Source organism: Mesoplodon bidens, assembly GCF_964165515.1.
Source record: "Mesoplodon bidens genome assembly, chromosome: 10".
Lineage (NCBI taxonomy): Eukaryota > Metazoa > Chordata > Mammalia > Artiodactyla > Ziphiidae > Mesoplodon > Mesoplodon bidens.
This window is the reverse complement of record NC_138172.1, coordinates 37,561,856-37,578,802: the sequence shown is the minus strand read 5'-3', so window position 1 is coordinate 37,578,802 and position 16,947 is coordinate 37,561,856. Positions and strand designations below refer to the sequence as shown.

Here is a 16,947-nt window from a genome sequence, read left to right as displayed (position 1 = left end):
CACCTGCAGGCATGTTCAGTCACCCTCCCACCAGTTCTCCACAAGCACCTTCTTTCTAGCTGTGCCTTTTCCTGTCTTGGCTTGTGGCCCTCGTTGTCACCGTACCCACATAGATTGCCCCCGACTCTTCTCTACTACGCTAACCCAGGTGGACCTTCCAAGGACTCTTTTCAGGCATGGCTGTTTCCAAAATCTCACCCCACCTCCCCACTTGCATCCCTTCCTGTGTGAGGAACCCTCCCTCCCTCGAGCTTCCTGCAGCCTTTGCCGTACCTCCCACCCCGGGCTGTCACACCACAGTGCAGTTCTCCCTTCTGCTGTCCCCGACCCTTCTTGACCATCATTTCCCTTAAGGCAGAGACTTAGTGCTGTGTCCATGCCTGCCACAGGGGTTCCTAGGACACGTCTGTGGGATGAGGAGGCAGGGGATGGGTGGCTGCAGGCGAGGCATTGAGCGTGCTCTCCCATTTGTGGCAGAACAAAGAATACGTGTGCCGTGGCCACGACTACGAGAGGCTGGAGGCCTTCCAGCAGAGGATGCTCAGCGAGTTCCCACAGGCTGTCGCCATGCAGCACCCCAACCACCCTGACGACACCATCCTGCAATGTGATGCCCAGTGTATCTTTTGACACTTAGTAGGGGAAGGAGGGCTGGGATCCTGGGAGGTGAGGCCCACCCAGTCAGCTGCCCCTCTGCCATGTCGTTGGCCATACAGGCCAGGTTACCTATAAGTCCTGAAGCAGAGTGTGTTCTCATTACTGACCGACACTTAGCAGGGCACTCGTGCTTCACAGAGGGGCCGTGGCATGCCCTTAGCCATGGGGGCTTGGTCATCAGCTGAGCTTCAGGGGGACCTTTATCCCTCTGGTTGGCTGCTGCCAGTACCTGAGTCCCCACCCTGCCCTATGAAGGGTCTGCCTGGGCAGCCAGCAGCAATCACTGTGGACTCTTGCCACAGGGATACTCCACTTCTGTGTCCTGCGCTAGTCCCACGTGCATCTGTTGTTACCCAGAACCTTTGCCAGCAGGACTGAGGCACAACTCTGGGGATGGGGGAGGAGACGGGGGGTCTGAGGCACTTGCAAGTCTGAATGCAAACACTGGCCTGCCCCTCATTCCCCACACACAGCTTCCTTGAAGACCTCATGATGGTTGCCATGACTATAGCAAGCTTGTTCCAGAGAGAGGAGGGCAGGTAGACTCCCATATGTTATCTCACCACAGAGATCCCAAAGAGTACTTTGTTAAAATGTTGTTTTGCAGTAAATACAGTTTACCCGCAGTGGGCAGGCCCAGGCCCTTGCAGCTTTTTCATTTCTGTGAGGTGGGCACCTGCATTCCTCTGACCCCTTTCCCTTCTTCCTTAAAGGGGCACTGGAGAACACCTAGCTGTTGACATCTCACTTTGGCTGAGTGCTCAGGAGACTGACTGCTGGAGTGGGGAGAGGGGCAGATAGGGAGATTCGGTCTGTGTTTGGGTCTGATCTGTCCCTTGAAATGCTGCTGCTGCCAGTAGGGAACAAGGGCTGTGGTGTTCTTCTCTCCTTTGCGGGGGATAACAGGGGTCAGCCACTCAGGTCCATCTCTCTTTCAGTCTTTCTGGGTTTCTCCTTCACTTCCTGCCCAGACTTGCAGATCTATGCAGTGACGCCCATTCCAGATTATGTGGACGTCCTGCAGATGGACAGGGTCCCAGATCGCGTCAAGAGCTTCTACCGCGTCAACAATGTGAGGAAGTTCCGGTACGACAGGCCTTTTCACAAAGGCCCCAAGGACAAGGAGAATGAATTCAAGGTGAACAAATCTAGGGAAGTGGGGGCAGTGCTTATAGCGAGGCCGGGGCAAGCCCCACTTTCTCAGGAGCTCATCAGTGTCTCACCCTTCGGGCAGGCAGGGCGTGGTAAAAATCACTTAATGGCCTAAACCTACCTGTGCCTTCCCTGCAGAGCCTGTGGATCGAGCGTACCACGCTGACCCTGACCCACAGCTTGCCTGGCATCTCTCGGTGGTTCGAAGTGGAGAGGAGGGAGCTGGTGAGACACATTTCAGATGGGGCTCATTTTCACAGCTGCTTCCTCAGTTCTTGCTTTGGGGGCCTTTCTCTAAGGACTGAAGAGAGAGAAAGAGTGCTTAGGCCGTCTACCTGGCCTGGGCTGCCACAGGCAGTCCTGTGCTGGAGGCTTTGTGCACCTTCGTTCTCTCATTTAATATTCACAACACCCTTAGGCACCAGGTATTTTTTTTTCCTCACAATTTATGAATGCAGAAGCTATTCTCTGAAGTTCAAGAAGCCAGAGACCTCTGACTTCAGAACTGGTACTCTTCCCTATTTACTGTACTTCTAAGTGCCTACAGATTAGAAGAGGAAATTAGAAAGGGCTCAGGGAGTCCCAACTCCACAGGAACAAGGGTGGGGAGTCAGAATCACAGGTCACAGATCCCTGCTGTCAGGACTGTGATGAGGGAGGGTTTGACATTGTGCCTGGGATGACACCATTGCTGTGTGCCCCCAGGTGGAGGTGAGCCCCCTGGAGAATGCCATCCAAGTGGTTGAGAATAAGAACCAGGAGCTGCGGGCCCTGATCAGCCAGTATCAGCACAAGCAGGTGCATGGCAACATCAACCTGCTCAGCATGTGCCTGAATGGCGTCATTGACGCTGCTGTCAACGGAGGCATTGCACGCTACCAAGAGGTGAGCTGGGGTCCCAGACCAAACCCTGCCTGGGAAAGCAGTTCTCAGGCGCCTCTTCTTGAGATTCCAGCCTCTGAGGGAAGCCTTCCCAACAAGACCTCTCCTGGCTGTGCCTCAGCTGACCAAGGATGGTCCTGGGATGAGGCTTTAAGCTCCCTGCCACTCCCTATTTCCATTGCACAGCTCTCTGATGGGGCCTTTTCTTCCTTTTTATTCTCTGAACTCTGACAGATGGGTAATCCATCTGATTATGGAAGGATGTTAAGTGGCCTCCAAGAGGAGCCTGAGAGCCCAGCCCTTCACAAGAAGTGAGTTGTGGGCTGGCTAAGAGACTAGTCCCCTCACCCTGGCGACCAGCCCCACCTGCCCTACCCAAGCCAGCAAGGTTCCATGAGGGGCTGAGACCAGCATTCAGACTTAGATTACTTGGTCACCTTCGGTCCTTCTTAAGACACAAAAAAACACATCTGTGATTGCTGGAGGTTCAAGTAGGCCAAGCTAGAGGTACGTTGGTGTGTGTACCTGCTAGGAGGCAGCCCGGCTACCTTTCAGGTGGCACCTTCAGACTCTTAGTAGTAGCCCTGGGAAGAGTCTTCCTGACTTGGCCTTTTCTTTCACAGGCCTTCTTTGATAAAGATTACATCACCAAGCACCCAGGGGATGCTGAGAAGATCACTCAGCTCAAGGAACTCATGCAAGAGCAGGTATGTCTTGCCGGGGTTGGAGGCCAGTGTCTAGGAGGGAAAGGCTAAGCACCACACGATAGCTGAATAGCTGCAGCACCCAAGGTCTGCTCCCTGGCTAATGGAGTACTGTTGTCTATCACCCTAATAGGTTCATGTTCTTGGAGTCGGGCTGGCAGTTCATGAGAAGTTTGTGCACCCAGAAATGCGCCCTCTGCATAAGAAGCTGATTGATCAGTTCCAGATGATGCGGGCCAGTCTCTACCATGTAAGCTGATCCCTGTCCTGTCCCTGCTGCAGTATAACCAGGTGTCACTTCCTCCAGACCTGTGCAGCAAGCCAAAGGAAGGGGGTGGGTGGGAAGAGGGGCTGGAGAGGCGAACGTGAAGGAAAAGCTGTTCCCACCACAGGATAGCAGGAGGCAGAGGTGGGTGCTCTATCCAGGAGAAGGACACCCAGGATCCTCTTATTCACTTCCTCCCTAAGGAGGAGTCATATTCAAGGACAGAGAATGTTTTTTTCAATGCACTGTGCTGGTGAAGAGAGGTTTTCATATGAGGAGGAAAAGTTTACAGCCCACATGCAGGGATCTCTTTGGAGATATTTTTCATCCCAGGAACCTACAGAGGTAAGGCATAGCCTGAGCCAGCCTTCTCTCCTCCCTCTCCCTCTTTCCCCTCTCTTTCCCCTTCCTCTTTAACCCCCTGCCTCCCTTCCCTCCCTCTTCCTCCATCATGTCTGATAAGCCAGGCTCACATCTGAGAAAGCCTAGGGTGGGCAGTACTTTTGTACTGGCCTCTCTTTGAAGGGTCAGGCAGGTTCTGGGCCTGGCCCAGGCCCCAGAAGATCTCCCTGACTCTGACCTGCCTCCTAGGTCTCCATGGCAGGGTTTGACCCAAGGACTGATGCACACAAGCAGAAGCAGGACCTGTATTCCAGGGCTAGTTTCCCTCCAGGGGTCTTACAGGGAATGCTGTCTGGCTGAGAGTAGGCTTCAGGTGGTTTTGAGTACAAACTTCTGGTCTCTCTGTGTGTGAACTTCCCCATCACAGCAGGTGACCCAGGCAAGCTAGAGCCTGGCCACTGGGGGAGCTCTCTAGCAAGCAGGCTGTCAGGTCACTGCAGGAAAAGGCACAAAATGCTCGCCCACATACCTCAGGGTCTCCAGGGCACACGTGGAGGTGTCCTCTCCAGCTGCAGAAGCACATTTCAGCCTTCTGCATGCTTTGGAAGAAGGGAGTGGAAAACCTCCTGCTTCTTCAGGGCAAGCTCAGAAACATCCCCAGTGCACCTAAGGCCCACAGATTGTGAAGGACTTCAGGAAACCTGGACAGTTGTGCTTTGTTTCCTCAGAGTCACAAATAGGGACACAAACCAATGTGCTGTCACCCAGGAGGATTTGGGATCAGAAGTTTCTGCCAAGATGTCTACATACTTAATTATGCAAAAATAGAACTGTACTGCTTTCCAATTACTTGCATCAGGATTTTGTGTCCTGTCTCCCCATAGACTGTGTCACAGACAACTTAACCCGGGCCACTGAGAGCTGGGCCATTTAGCAATCCAATAAAACCCAACTCCAGTTCTTATGTAAGAGGTGTCCACTGTCTGACAGATGATAATCAGCTCTTCCTCTCCTGTTTCCCAGCTCTTGTTCTACTTTTTCTATAGTGAGAAATGCCTGTTAACACACTCTTGTGAACTCAGACCAACCTCAGCCTACTCCAGATGTGCTTTTAGTGGGTTGACCTAGGCCTCACAGCCTCTGCCCCAGGCTGCGGTGTGGTTAGGAGGGTGCTTTAGTCGTGAAGGGGTCACTGCCCAAAAGAAGCCAGTAGTTCAGGTTCAGCCAACAGTATATGATTTTTTTTCTTTTACATTCCTGCCACCAGCCTGCTCTTCCCTCTCACCTCTTAATTACTTATTTATTCTTAATTATTTATTATGAAGGGGCATTCATTTCTCAACAGGAGTTTCCGGGTTTGGACAAGCTAAGTCCTGCATGTTCAGGCACCAGCACCCCACGGGGAAATGTCCTAGCATCCCATAGCCCCATGAGCCCAGAGAACATCAAGATGACCCACCGGCACAGGTATGGCTTTAGGGCTGAGGAGGGTCCCCTCCACAAAGGTAAGTCTGAATGTCAAAGATCAGAACAAGGAAGTCCAAAATAGTGCTTGTGTGTACGCACATGCCCTCTTACCCATGTGCACAGCAAACACACAGCTCCTGCTACAGGATCTACACTCTGCATCCAGTCATCCTGGGTGACAGAGGAGTATACATGGTATTGTGGGAACACGGAGGAGGGGGCATTTGGGGTAAGTCTTGAAGGGTAAGTAGAAGTTTGCTGGGCAGAAAAGAGTTGGTGTTAGGAAAGTGATAGAGCAAGGTCCAGGCAAAGTCACTAACATGTGCAGACACCTCAAGATATGAGCAAGCCAGTCTGGTCAGCACTACAGGTAGAGCCAAGTGGCTGGAGTGAAGGATTCCAGGGCATGGAAGAGGGCCAGGACCAGCTCTGGATGGGCTCGGTTCATTCAGGCCTTTGGACTTGATCCCAGGGGGAATGAGGATCACCAGTTGGTTTTAAGGAAGAGGACAACATGGTGATGTGAACATCAAGGTGTCCCTGCTCTGCACTCAGGAGTCCTTGTCACCAGGGCTCCACTGGGGAGACTTCAAGTCTCCAGGGCAGGAAGCCCAGGCCAGGGGATGACCCTGGACAGGAGCCCTCACTTCGCTTTGTTTTCCAATGTGAGCAGCAAGTTAGTACAGAGGGGTACTCAGCAAATGAGAAGGAATGAATGAATGGGGGGCTGCCTGGAACTGATAGAAGAGAACTGTTGGCAAGCCTGTGGCCACAGAGATGGAAGGAGGCCAACAGATGGTTCACAGCCAGCTATTTTGATAGTTTCCCCAAACTAGGAAGACACCCTGACCTAGGAGCAGATCTGATCTGGGTGTGGGCACTGGCTCAGATAGACACCCCATAGCAAGGAGGACCTGGGATCCGTGACCTGATTCAGCATATCTCTCATTCCTCCTGCGACACTGCTGATGTCATCAGACTGAGTGGCCATAAATCATTTAACTCTAGGTCGAGGCTATGCCAAGCTACCGTTGGCCCTCCCAGACTAGGGGCCCCTAGTGGGGTTCAGGACTGTTCCAGGCCTCAGATGGGTATAAGCATTGGCTATGGAACCATCCAAACCAGTGATGGCTAAGGCTTAGGGATGACTGTTTTATACACACCCATGACTCTCCCCCCACCACCTAGCAAAGTGTCTCAGCTCCAGACCTGACTCCTCCCTATCTCCCACTCTTGTTCACAGCCCCATGAACTTGATGGGGACCGGCCGCCATTCATCATCCTCTCTCTCCTCACACACATCTAGCGAAGCTGGAAACGTGGTGATGTTGGGTGACAGCTCCATGGGCGAGGCTCCTGAGGACCTGTACCATCACATGCAGGTACAAGAACTGTCCAAGGAGAATGGGCCAGGGCACCATACCTAGAGGATTCACCTCTCTGCTGGCCTGAGGACTGGCATCCCTGCCTAGTTCTCTTGTTCCTGAATTCAGAACACCCAGAGCTAACAAAACTGCCTTCCTTCCACACCATCCCATGTTGCACTTTCCAGGCCTTCTTTCCCAGGAAGGAAATCTAGCTTTAGTCCTGGCTGCTCTTAGAGATCCCATGGGAAATCTCCTCTGACAGATTGCCTTTCTGCCTGGCATTCCTGATGGCTAAGTCCTGCTTCCTCCATGGGCACCATCACTAGAGTCTACCCAACAGCCCTGCTCCTTTGGGGTTAATAGGTGACCCTTAGTGCTGGCCATCAGCCTGGCCTCCATCAGGGCAAGGGTACAGTATCAGACACTGGGTCTGGGCACCTCACCTCATGGCATGAAGAAGCCAACTGTGGGCCAGTCTACAGTCCTGGCCATTCAGACCTCTACCCTGCTAATTTTTCTCCCTTTGCAGCTCGCGTATCCCAACCCCAGGTACCAGGGCTCAGTCACCAACGTCTCTGTTCTGTCCTCGTCCCAGGCAAGCCCTTCTTCCTCCAGCCTGAGTTCCACTCACTCAGCACCATCCCAGATGATTACCTCTGCCCCTTCCAGTGCCCGAGGTAAGGATGGCAGGGCGCTGCTTGCAGAAGGGAGAGGAGAGAGCCTCATGGGCCCCACTTGTCCTCCTCTCATCTGTGGCTATGTCTTTGAAAGCGGCCCTGTGACTTAGAGAATGCTCACCTGCGCTTTTAGTACCAAGGACTCGAGGGGTCCTACCACCAAATCTTTTTCTCTGGCTGGCTTCAGACCCTGCTCGGAGCAGTGGTTGCAGCTATGCTGCCACCGAGGTAGCTTAGCCATCGCATCTCCACCTCAGTAAGAGGACACACAGCCTAGGGGAGAGCTCAGTTCTTTTCCATTGAAGTGTTTGCAAGAATAAAGCTCAAAGTTAAGGCAAAAGTGAGTTTTGTCTTGAGTAATCAAAGATGATGAAAAAGTATGAAAATTAAATTTGAAGACTAAAATTAACCCTGGAAAATATTATTATAAACGGTAACAACAGCCAAAAAATCTTTGTTCAGTTGCGAAAGTCTTAATCAGGAGAGATGGCTCTGTAAAAAGCTATTAACTTTGCCAATTATTGCTTGATTTCTTGTTCAGTTGAATAAATATTGTTCTGAGCCAGCATCTTTTTCATATTCTGATTCTAGTTCCTGCAGTAAAATTTGATTCTCTGTCCTTTTAGATAGAAACATTCACAATGGAATGGAAATTAGCTATGGTGACTAAAATCTAGCACTTCCCAGGGTTGGCTGTGCAGAATAGTAGCAGAAGAGAGTGGTGAGCTTACCAGCTAGTCACTGGCTGTTGCTTCCAGGCTTCAGAGGGGTGGAGTCTCTTTGTTCTTCTCATTATTATGAAGATAAACAGAAATAGCACAAATGTATGACATAGAGGGTCATTGAGGGAAAAAAAAAAACACCTTTTCTTTCATAGCACACAAACCTGAAAGGCCCACAGTAGCAGTGATAGAGAGAGAGATGCAGTGGCCAACTGGGAAAAGCCTCAGCAGACAGCAGAAGGGGGGTAAGGCTGCAACAGGCACAGTTACAGACTTTCACCTGAAGCATCCAGCCCAACCCCTCATTCCCCGTGGAGGAAACAGGTCCAGGGGCTTAAGGCCATCCAACCAGTTTGTGGCCAAGTTGATTTTGGAGTTTGAGTCTTTACACATGCCAGCCCTCAGTCTGATGCCCATTCCACTTCCATGATCGCCTCCCTAACATGGACCAAGGCACTCAAAAAAGGGGAGCCAGCATTTGGAAGCAGGTATTTCTAGTGCTGAAGAAGAAAAATGATCCAACAAATGGGTGCATGTTGAAGATTTGTCAGTATGTGAGGGCTGCAAACATAGAGAAGCAACAGTGATTTGTGTTACAAAGAAGGTACATCAAAAGATGTTTTGGGGAATAAAAAGGAAGGAAACCCTGAGAAGTCAGCCATGACTTCTGTAGTGGAGGTTAGCATTTGCAGTGTCTTAAGGTAATGCTCCTGAATAGAGCTGCAGAAACAGATTTTGTAATCTAATCTGTTGTGTGGTTTTTTTCCTAACCTGAACACTCTCTAAGATATACTCAGCCATATCTAAGTCTTTAGCTGGGTATTCTTGCTGAAGTCAGATCTCTGAACCATGATTATTGATAAAAACAGAGGCAGCAAAGGATGGACATTTTAACTCACTTCCACTCTGACATTGCTCAGACACTTCCTCTAGGCAGTGCCTGGTACTCGGTGCCCTGAAGAGGACAAAGACGCCATCAGGGACCTCACAGGCTTTCTGGTACCACGTTTGTCCTTCCAGCTAACCATATACTAATCTATTCCCTCATCAAGCTTTTACGAGTGCTCAGTGAGAAGTATGCGTTGCTCTTACACCATCAGAGTTGAATAGAGAGAAGTTATGTTCTCCCTGTTTGGAAGTGATCCCTTTTTATTTCAAATGGCTTGGTTATCAATTGCTGCATAATAAACCACCCACCAAAACTTAGTGTCTTAAAACCACAATTTATTATCATCTTGCATGATTCTGTGGGTTAACAGGGCTCACTGAGCAATTCTCAGTTGCAGTCTCTCATGAGCTTGCAGTCAGATGTCACCGGGGGCTGGAATCATCTCAAGACTCAACTAGGCTGGACATCCAAGATGGCTCGCTCACGTGGCTGGCAGGTGATAGTACCTGTCAGCCGGGAGCTCAGCTGGGGCTGTCAACCGGAGTCCCTACGTATGACCTCTCTCTGTAGCTTGAGCTTCTCACAGCATGCAACCAATTTTCCCCAGAGCAAGCATTCCAAGACACCCAGGCAAAAGCTGCAAGACTTCTTATTACCCAGCCTTGGAAGTCCCAGAACATCCCTTTTGCCACATTCTGTTGGTTAATCAAGTCACTAAGGCCAACCCAAATACCAGGGTGTGGAATAAGACTGCACCTCATGATGTGAGCCGTGGCATGTGTGTTTTGGGAGGGAAGGCATTGATGGTCGCCATCTCTGGAGGTAAGCTATCATGATGGTCAAACTCTAGAATATCATATAGTGAAAGGCTGATAGGAGCTCCCTCCCTTTCTGGAGTAGATATGAAGTATAAAAGTGAACAGAATAGTTAAACAGAACTGGGCCCAAAGCGGGGAATCGTGATAAGAGCAGAGGCTATTAAGAAAGAGCAGGAAGTCACTTCTAGGCTACAACATCCATGCAATCCATGTGTAGGCCCATCTGGAGAAAACCATGGGCCCAACGTGTGTCAGGCCCACATGTGAGAGAAGATACAGACTGTGACCTGGTGTCATAGAGGAAGACTGATATTTTTAGATAAACGTGGGAGGTGAAGTAGTAGATGCACTGGCGTCACGGAAGAAACAGAATGGCCCACTCGGGGGTTTATGTCTGATGTTACGGATGAGGGGAAGGCTTTCATGGAGAGTGTTCTGGAGAGTCCTTTGCATTGGAGTCACTTTCCCCACTCCCAGGAGTGGTCATGTCACCAATAGCCTTCCTTGCCGTGACCATTGACACTCTGCTGTGGTTCTTGTTGCTTTGGAAACCTTCAAGTTGAATGGCCTGCAAGGCAGTCTAAACTCTTGTACGTCGGCAGCGCCCCCTGGTGGTTAAAAGGCTGAGTGGGGCTAGGAAACATGGAGATTTTGGTTGATTCTCCTTGAATTACTCAGTCATGCTGGGACTTAGCCCCCCTGGGGTTTACCAAACTACACCTGAAGTAGTTCAAAAGTCCTGTGACACAAAAGCCCTTGTGGTGTTTAAATGTTTTCATGAAAAGTAGCCATCACTCTCTCCTACCATGGTATTGGCTGCCCAGGGAAGACAACAGTAGGCAGGAAGTAAGATGATAGTTAGAAAATCCAGTGGTAGCACAGAGCACTCTTTAGTTTTCGCACCAGAGGGGCCTCCGTAACATGGATACAAATCCTCAGCATAGCCCCTGGGGCCTGCAGGCTGCTGTCCTTCCATCCTAGCCCTGCAACATGTATCAGGATATTGAGTGCGCAGATCTGGGGTTGGCCTGGTGAGCCAGACTGTGAGCTCTGTGAGGTGAGGGACCATGGCCAAGCTGAGCAAGGTGGTACACCATGTTCCAACCACATGCCTGGTGCAGGATGGGTATTAGATATGAGTTTGATGTAACTGAGTTGGTATAAAGGGGCTGTGTCTCTGTGTACGCCAAGTTGGGGGTACCCCTGTCCAGAGATGTGGCCAGCAGGACCCAGGGAGCATTCAGAGTTTCTTGCTGGAAAGGCACTATAGAAACCAGTGGGATTAGGAGCCCTTTTCCTTTTTTCTTTACACAGCCGTCTTTTTGAGGTTGCCTCAGAGCATAAGTTCTAAAAGAAAATATTGATGTAAGTGGAAAAAATCACCAAATAGTAGCAATTCAGGCCTAGTTTTTTAAAAAAGCATACTTTACTTATTCCCTTATCAATGAAGGATATTTTTAAAACTAGGTCTTAGAGCCAGCCCTGGGGTTCTATAAACAGTATCACTCAGACCAGCTGTGGAAAAAGTTTACTTAAATAATAATTGCCTTACTTGTTTTTAATATACTGACTTCTTCAACATATTTAAGCCTCATCTCCTTGGACTAAAATGAGTACAAGAGGCATATCTCAAGAACGCCTGGCTGCAGAAGACCTTTTTTAGTTGTACCCTGACAGTGCCTGGACGGCACACTCACAGGAAGGTCCAGAGACCCTGGTTTTCAGGGACACACAGCCTCCTGAGCTGCAGGTTCACCTCTCAGATGGAGCCTCACTAAGAAAACACCACAGAGAGGGGTTTCAACCACTTGAACCAGCCGGAGGCTGCCGAGCTGCCAGTGGGCAAGTAAGGGGCACTGGGGTCCAGGTGACCCTCCCACGAAGGGTCCAGAAGACCCCACTAGTTGGACATGGACATGCTGGCGTTTGGCACGATGAGTGATGGACATTTGGAGGGCCTTCTAATTATATCTTCCCAAGGGAAGCCCGCAAGTTTACTCTCACTACTTCTGTGGAAGGTCCCCTTGAGAACCATTGGTTGACAGGTTCCTGGGCCCATAGCTGTAGCCTGCATCAATGGGGACTAAGCCACACCACATCTGGTCTCCATAACAGCCCCTCAGGCCAGAGGAGGTCTCACAAGAGAAGGGTATGAACCAAGTCAACTCAAGAGCCTGGGTTAAAGACCCACAAGTCCCAGACTAGCTCCATGACTCCTGAATTCAATGAAGGGCAAGTCTTAGAAACCCTGGAGAGCCCCCTGTGTGCAGGGCCCTGGGCCCCCAGCCAGTCTGGCTGGGTCTGCAGTAGGATGGCCAGGAAGGCAGAGGCCAGGCACTGGAGGCTTGGAATCTGGGAAAAGGTGGTAGGGAGCCAGCTGGGAACAGGGCCAGTGGTGTCTGGAGAAGGTAAGTGTGTAGAAACAGTGTGTCAAGTAAGAACTGTGCTGCTGTGTTATCTGAGTGTGTCTGTTTCTGTGTGATGGCTCCATTGCAAGCTGGCCTGGGCCCGTGCCTGGGCCCCCTGAGAGAGCTCAGCATCCAGGCCACACCCATCTCCCAAGAGTGCTGGATGCAGAGGGCCCCTAGGACCCCAGCTCCAGTCCCCAGCTCTCCTCATGATCTGCCTCTGAGCATGGTGAGGGCGCTGTCAGGGAGTCTGCATTGCCCCAGGCTGTAGTATGTGTGCCTTGGCTGGGATGCCGGGTGCAGCCCCCACCGCCATCTAACCACCAGGCTCTGCTTCATTCCTCCTGTGCTTGCTGAGTTCATCCTCACCCCAACTGCAAGGGGACACCCACCCTGGTTCCTTGGCCCCAAGGATGCCTGCCCTCTGGGCCCTCCATCTGTGGCTTGTCATCTGTGCGTGATTGTTCTCACTTGGTTACAGGCTCTCCCTCTCTGCCAGATAAGTACCGCCATGCCCGGGAAATGATGTTGCTGCTGCCCACACACCGGGATCGCCCCAGCAGTGCCATGTATCCAGCAGCCATCCTGGAGAACGGACAGGTAATGGAGCCAGCCTACTGACTGCCCTTTGCTGCAAGTGTGTTGGCCTGGGCTTCCCTCGTTGCACTTGCTAGGCTTTCTGCACTGTCCTTCGTCCCTCCCTCATTCTGCCATAAGACCCTCAGAAGGCTGCTGGGCTCCTAGATGGGAACTGCAGTGAATGTGAGAACCAGCAGTCCAGATGGAGTACAGCTGTGGGTAGAGTGGTGGCAGGGTTGGAACCACCATTGTTTGTGTGGCTCTCTATCCTTCTGGCCAGCCTCCTGGACTCCTCATCTATAAACAGTCTGGCAGAGAAAACTGGTTCTTCTCTGTCCCAAGAAGGCAGTGGTGGACGTGGGTCTAGAAAATGGCCTTCTTCCCTGTGTGTGTGAAGGACATCCTCACTGGGGCAAACTCTGCCTCTTTCATCCATCCATCCATCCATCCATCCACCTGAAGCCCCTCTCTACCCGCTGGGACTACTCTCCACACCATTTGCACAGCTCTCCAAATATCCTATATGGGGCCCTTGAACAAGAAGCTGCAGGGATTAGCTCCTTACCCTCCTGTCCAGTCTGCCCTGTCCTTCTGTCAGGGTCCATGAAAGTCACCTCCAAACAACTGTTACCTAGTCCCAGAGTGCCAGGACTTTCCCAGCAGTACCTCCCTGTGCCTGGTCAGCCCTCCCAGGTGGAAGGAGCAGGTCTGCCTGGCAGCTGCCCATCAGAACAGTAGGTCCTGTCTGTGACTTTGGGCTTGAGTGCCTCCCTTTCCCTACCTTCAGTGCTCACATGGGCCTGTGCATGTGGGGCATCTCCAGGAGACTAAACCTGTCAGTGCTCAGGGGTGAAAGGGGTCCCTAAATCCTTTCTACCAGTGGGTCTCCTTGGCAGGACAGAAGGATACAGTTAGATACCCTCGGGTGTCTGTGTCCTTTTTCTTGGCCATGTACAGGACAACCTGGAGCCCAGGGAGACACTGGAGGGTGGACCCTCAAACACGGCACATGGCAGGACTTAGAGCCAGAGAGCGTGGATAGTTTTCCCGCTGGCCTGATGTTCTCAACACATCTCAAGCATGAGCTGTACCACTGCATTGATTTTTCCATCTGATCCTGGAATATCCTGGCTCCTGTGGCCCACAACACTGCCCCCAAGGTGTAACTGGTTGTTTTTACTCTTTGATGTTTTTCTCCTTCCCTCAGCTGCCAAACTTCCAGCGGGCCCTGTTCCAGCAAGTGGTTGGAGCCTGCAAACCCTGCAGTGATCCCAATCTGTCTGTGGCTGAAAAAGGTATAATTCCCTTTCCCAGGTGGCCTCCTCCCATGTTTATCCCCCTCCTGAGCGTCTGACTCTTGTCCCTGAGCACCAGCTGGCCAAGGCTGAGCCACACTCTAATGCCCAGGCCAGTCTATCTGTCCAGAGTCCTGACCAGTTCCTGTGTTCACTATTTAACCCACATCTGGCTTGATGCTAAGGTTTGGATCCTGTTTGTTTGTATCTCTCCCTCCCCAGGGCCCACCCTCTGAGAAGCCCCAGCTGCCACCTGCCGAGCCCACCTTTATGAAAACTTGGGCTGCCATATGTAAACGGTGGGCAGCCACTCCCCGGGGCTCCTCCCAACCAGCCCCAGAATTTAGCAGGCCCTGTGGCCCCTTTGGTCCCTCTCAACTTGGGCCCACGGGGACCTCTCCTTTTTGCTCAGAACAGGCCTGTGGCTAAGCATGCCCCCAAGAATAATGGGAAGGACAGGCCATGGCAAAGTGAGTTTCCCAGAGACAGTCCTGTCCAAGGGACTTCAGTTCCTCCTATAGCCGCTCTGGCCTGCAGCTGCTGTGAGTCCATTTTTTACACATTGCAAGTCCAACAACTATACCATGAGACTAGGCAATAGTTAGATCAGAGGCTGTTTATAGATAGTGGAGTTTTACCCTATGTTCTGCTCCAGCAAGCTGAAGGAAGAACCAGACTTCAACCCATATGACCCAGCCCAAACATGGAGACCTGAGTTCATTTAACATAGAACAGTACCTGTGTGGGGACTATGCTAAGCCTACCTGCCACACAGAACCGGCCCCATGTCAGCCCGCTCCCTGTAGGTTCCCCTCCCCTCTCCTCCATCTGTTGGACTTTAGGGCACACTTAGTCCCCAGCAATACAACCTGCTGTCCCATCAGAACATGTCCCTCCAAAGCTGTTGTCATGTCATCATTGCACCTCTTCACCAAGTACTGTCTGCTGTTCCCACCGTCATTGTTCCTCCCCTGCTCATCATGGAGGATATGCCTCTCTGTCCTCTTTAAGGAGACCACGCACGGGGTCCATGACCTCAGTGCCTGGTAGGCATCGGCACCGGGTACTCAACCACAAAGGGCATGGAGATTCTGGCTGAAGATGCCTTCCTTGCCTCAAGGTTGCACATCCCCAAAACATGCGGCTTACCTGGACCCCTGCACCTGTGTCCCAAAACAGAATGCCCTTCTGGCCTTGAGGGCCAGAATCCACAGTGGCTTCTCTTTACCTGAGTTGTGGAGCAATCTCAGATCTAGCCAAGAGCACAGATGGGCTCAGAGCTCAAGTGGGTGCTGGTGGCCAGACCAGGACCTTAACGCCAACCGGACCCAGAAGAGCTTCAGGCTTCAGACCAAGCTGCAGCAAGAAGCTGGATATGCCCACCCCCCAGGTGTGGGAAGGAAAGAGGGTTGTCTCAGAACAAAGGCTGAGCCCAGAGCAAGCCCATTTAAGCCACAAAGCCAGTGCTCAGTGGATAGCAAACTAGACATTTGCCTAGGGGGAACACATAGGCCAGAGTAATAACTCCCTAAGTCTCTACCTGGATCCTCCAGGGCAGGAACTGTGCATACTTGTCACCATTCTCTTGTCATCGGGATCTTGAGTCCCATGAGAATTCCACTTCTCACTTACATGTGTCTCTCTTTGCTAGGCAGTGACTCCCAGACCAAGCAAGCCTGCCCTCGAGGCTGTGGGCTGTGCACAGGGGACCTCAGGCCAGTGGTGGCCCATAACAGAGAGAGAGAGAAATGGCCAGGACACAGTGGGGATTGCCCCTCTTCTCCTAGGATAGGTCTGTGCATCTTAGATTTTCCACTAACCCCAGCACACTTATGCTGTATGGCACAAGTTCACTGGTCTCAGTGGTCACCAACAGCAGGCTACAGGGCGAGCTTGATGATTTCTGGTTCACACGGAGGGGCTCAGGCAGGTACCCTTTGTACACCATTGCAGCCTCGCCAGCTTTCTTCCCCCGTATCGTTGCTACCTGCAAGATCCTTTGGGCCCTTGTGGGTAAACTTTTGCAGTCCCACAGTTCTTCCGGGGTCTAGATGTGCACATGAGATCTTGGGCTGTCAGAGCCCCTTTGGGGAAGCTGCCCAGACCCACCTCCAAGCTTCTTATTCCGTGAGGTTTGGTGGCTTTTTATGGAGATGGAACTTCTCCTTTTCGGGAGAGGGAGGCTCAGTGCTGAGGACCAGGAAGCTCATGCTGCAACTTGAGGAAAGCCTACATGAGAATAGGCCTGTCCTGTCCTTAGGGTGGCCCAGGCTCTCTGAGGAGGCCTTCTGGTGGAATCCACCTGGTGTTCACCAGAGTCAGAATTCTTTCCTCCCTTAAGTGGACAGCTGAGTGTCTGTCTACCCAATCACTGCCACACCCTCCCTTCTGCCACCAGCCGTCAGCCATCCCATGAGACTGAGCCGTGCTCCTCAGAACTGAAGCTGTTGAGGTCGTTGAGTTCTACCCTGTGTTCTGCTGCAAGCCCACAGCAGTTCTTGACCAGTGAGGACTAGGGTGGACATCACCCATCACCTTATCCCTGGACCACATGGGGCCCAACCCCTCCTGGCTACATCCTCCTCAATGGCTAAACTCCAGCTCCTTCCCTCCCAGAGCCTCTCAGGTCCCATTAGGCCCTGGCATTCCCCACGCAGGACCTGGAGTGGGAAGAACCCAGACCCCAGCCTTGTCAGGCTCACTTTAGCTATGACTGCCTCAGA

The 16,947-nt window shown here is 51.7% G+C and overlaps 1 protein-coding gene across 5 annotated transcripts in view; it reads left to right on the top strand.

The window, feature by feature from the left end:
• DOCK3 (dedicator of cytokinesis 3) overlaps positions 1-16,947 on the top strand; it is a 404,205-nt gene that overhangs the window by 381,495 nt on the left and 5,763 nt on the right. For 4 of the 5 annotated variants that reach the window (XM_081246551.1, XM_081246550.1, XM_081246548.1 and 1 more), the window contains 11 exons: positions 478-619; positions 1,629-1,795; positions 1,948-2,034; positions 2,515-2,694; positions 3,315-3,398; positions 3,529-3,645; positions 5,348-5,469; positions 6,713-6,851; positions 7,366-7,513; positions 12,832-12,950; positions 14,137-14,224. In XM_081246551.1, the coding sequence (XP_081102677.1) occupies positions 478-619; positions 1,629-1,795; positions 1,948-2,034; positions 2,515-2,694; positions 3,315-3,398; positions 3,529-3,645; positions 5,348-5,469; positions 6,713-6,851; positions 7,366-7,513; positions 12,832-12,950; positions 14,137-14,224 (1,393 nt within the window). The remainder of the gene's footprint in view (positions 1-477; positions 620-1,628; positions 1,796-1,947; positions 2,035-2,514; positions 2,695-3,314; positions 3,399-3,528; positions 3,646-5,347; positions 5,470-6,712; positions 6,852-7,365; positions 7,514-12,831; positions 12,951-14,136; positions 14,225-16,947) is intronic. The other variant, XM_081246549.1, reaches the window with a different exon arrangement.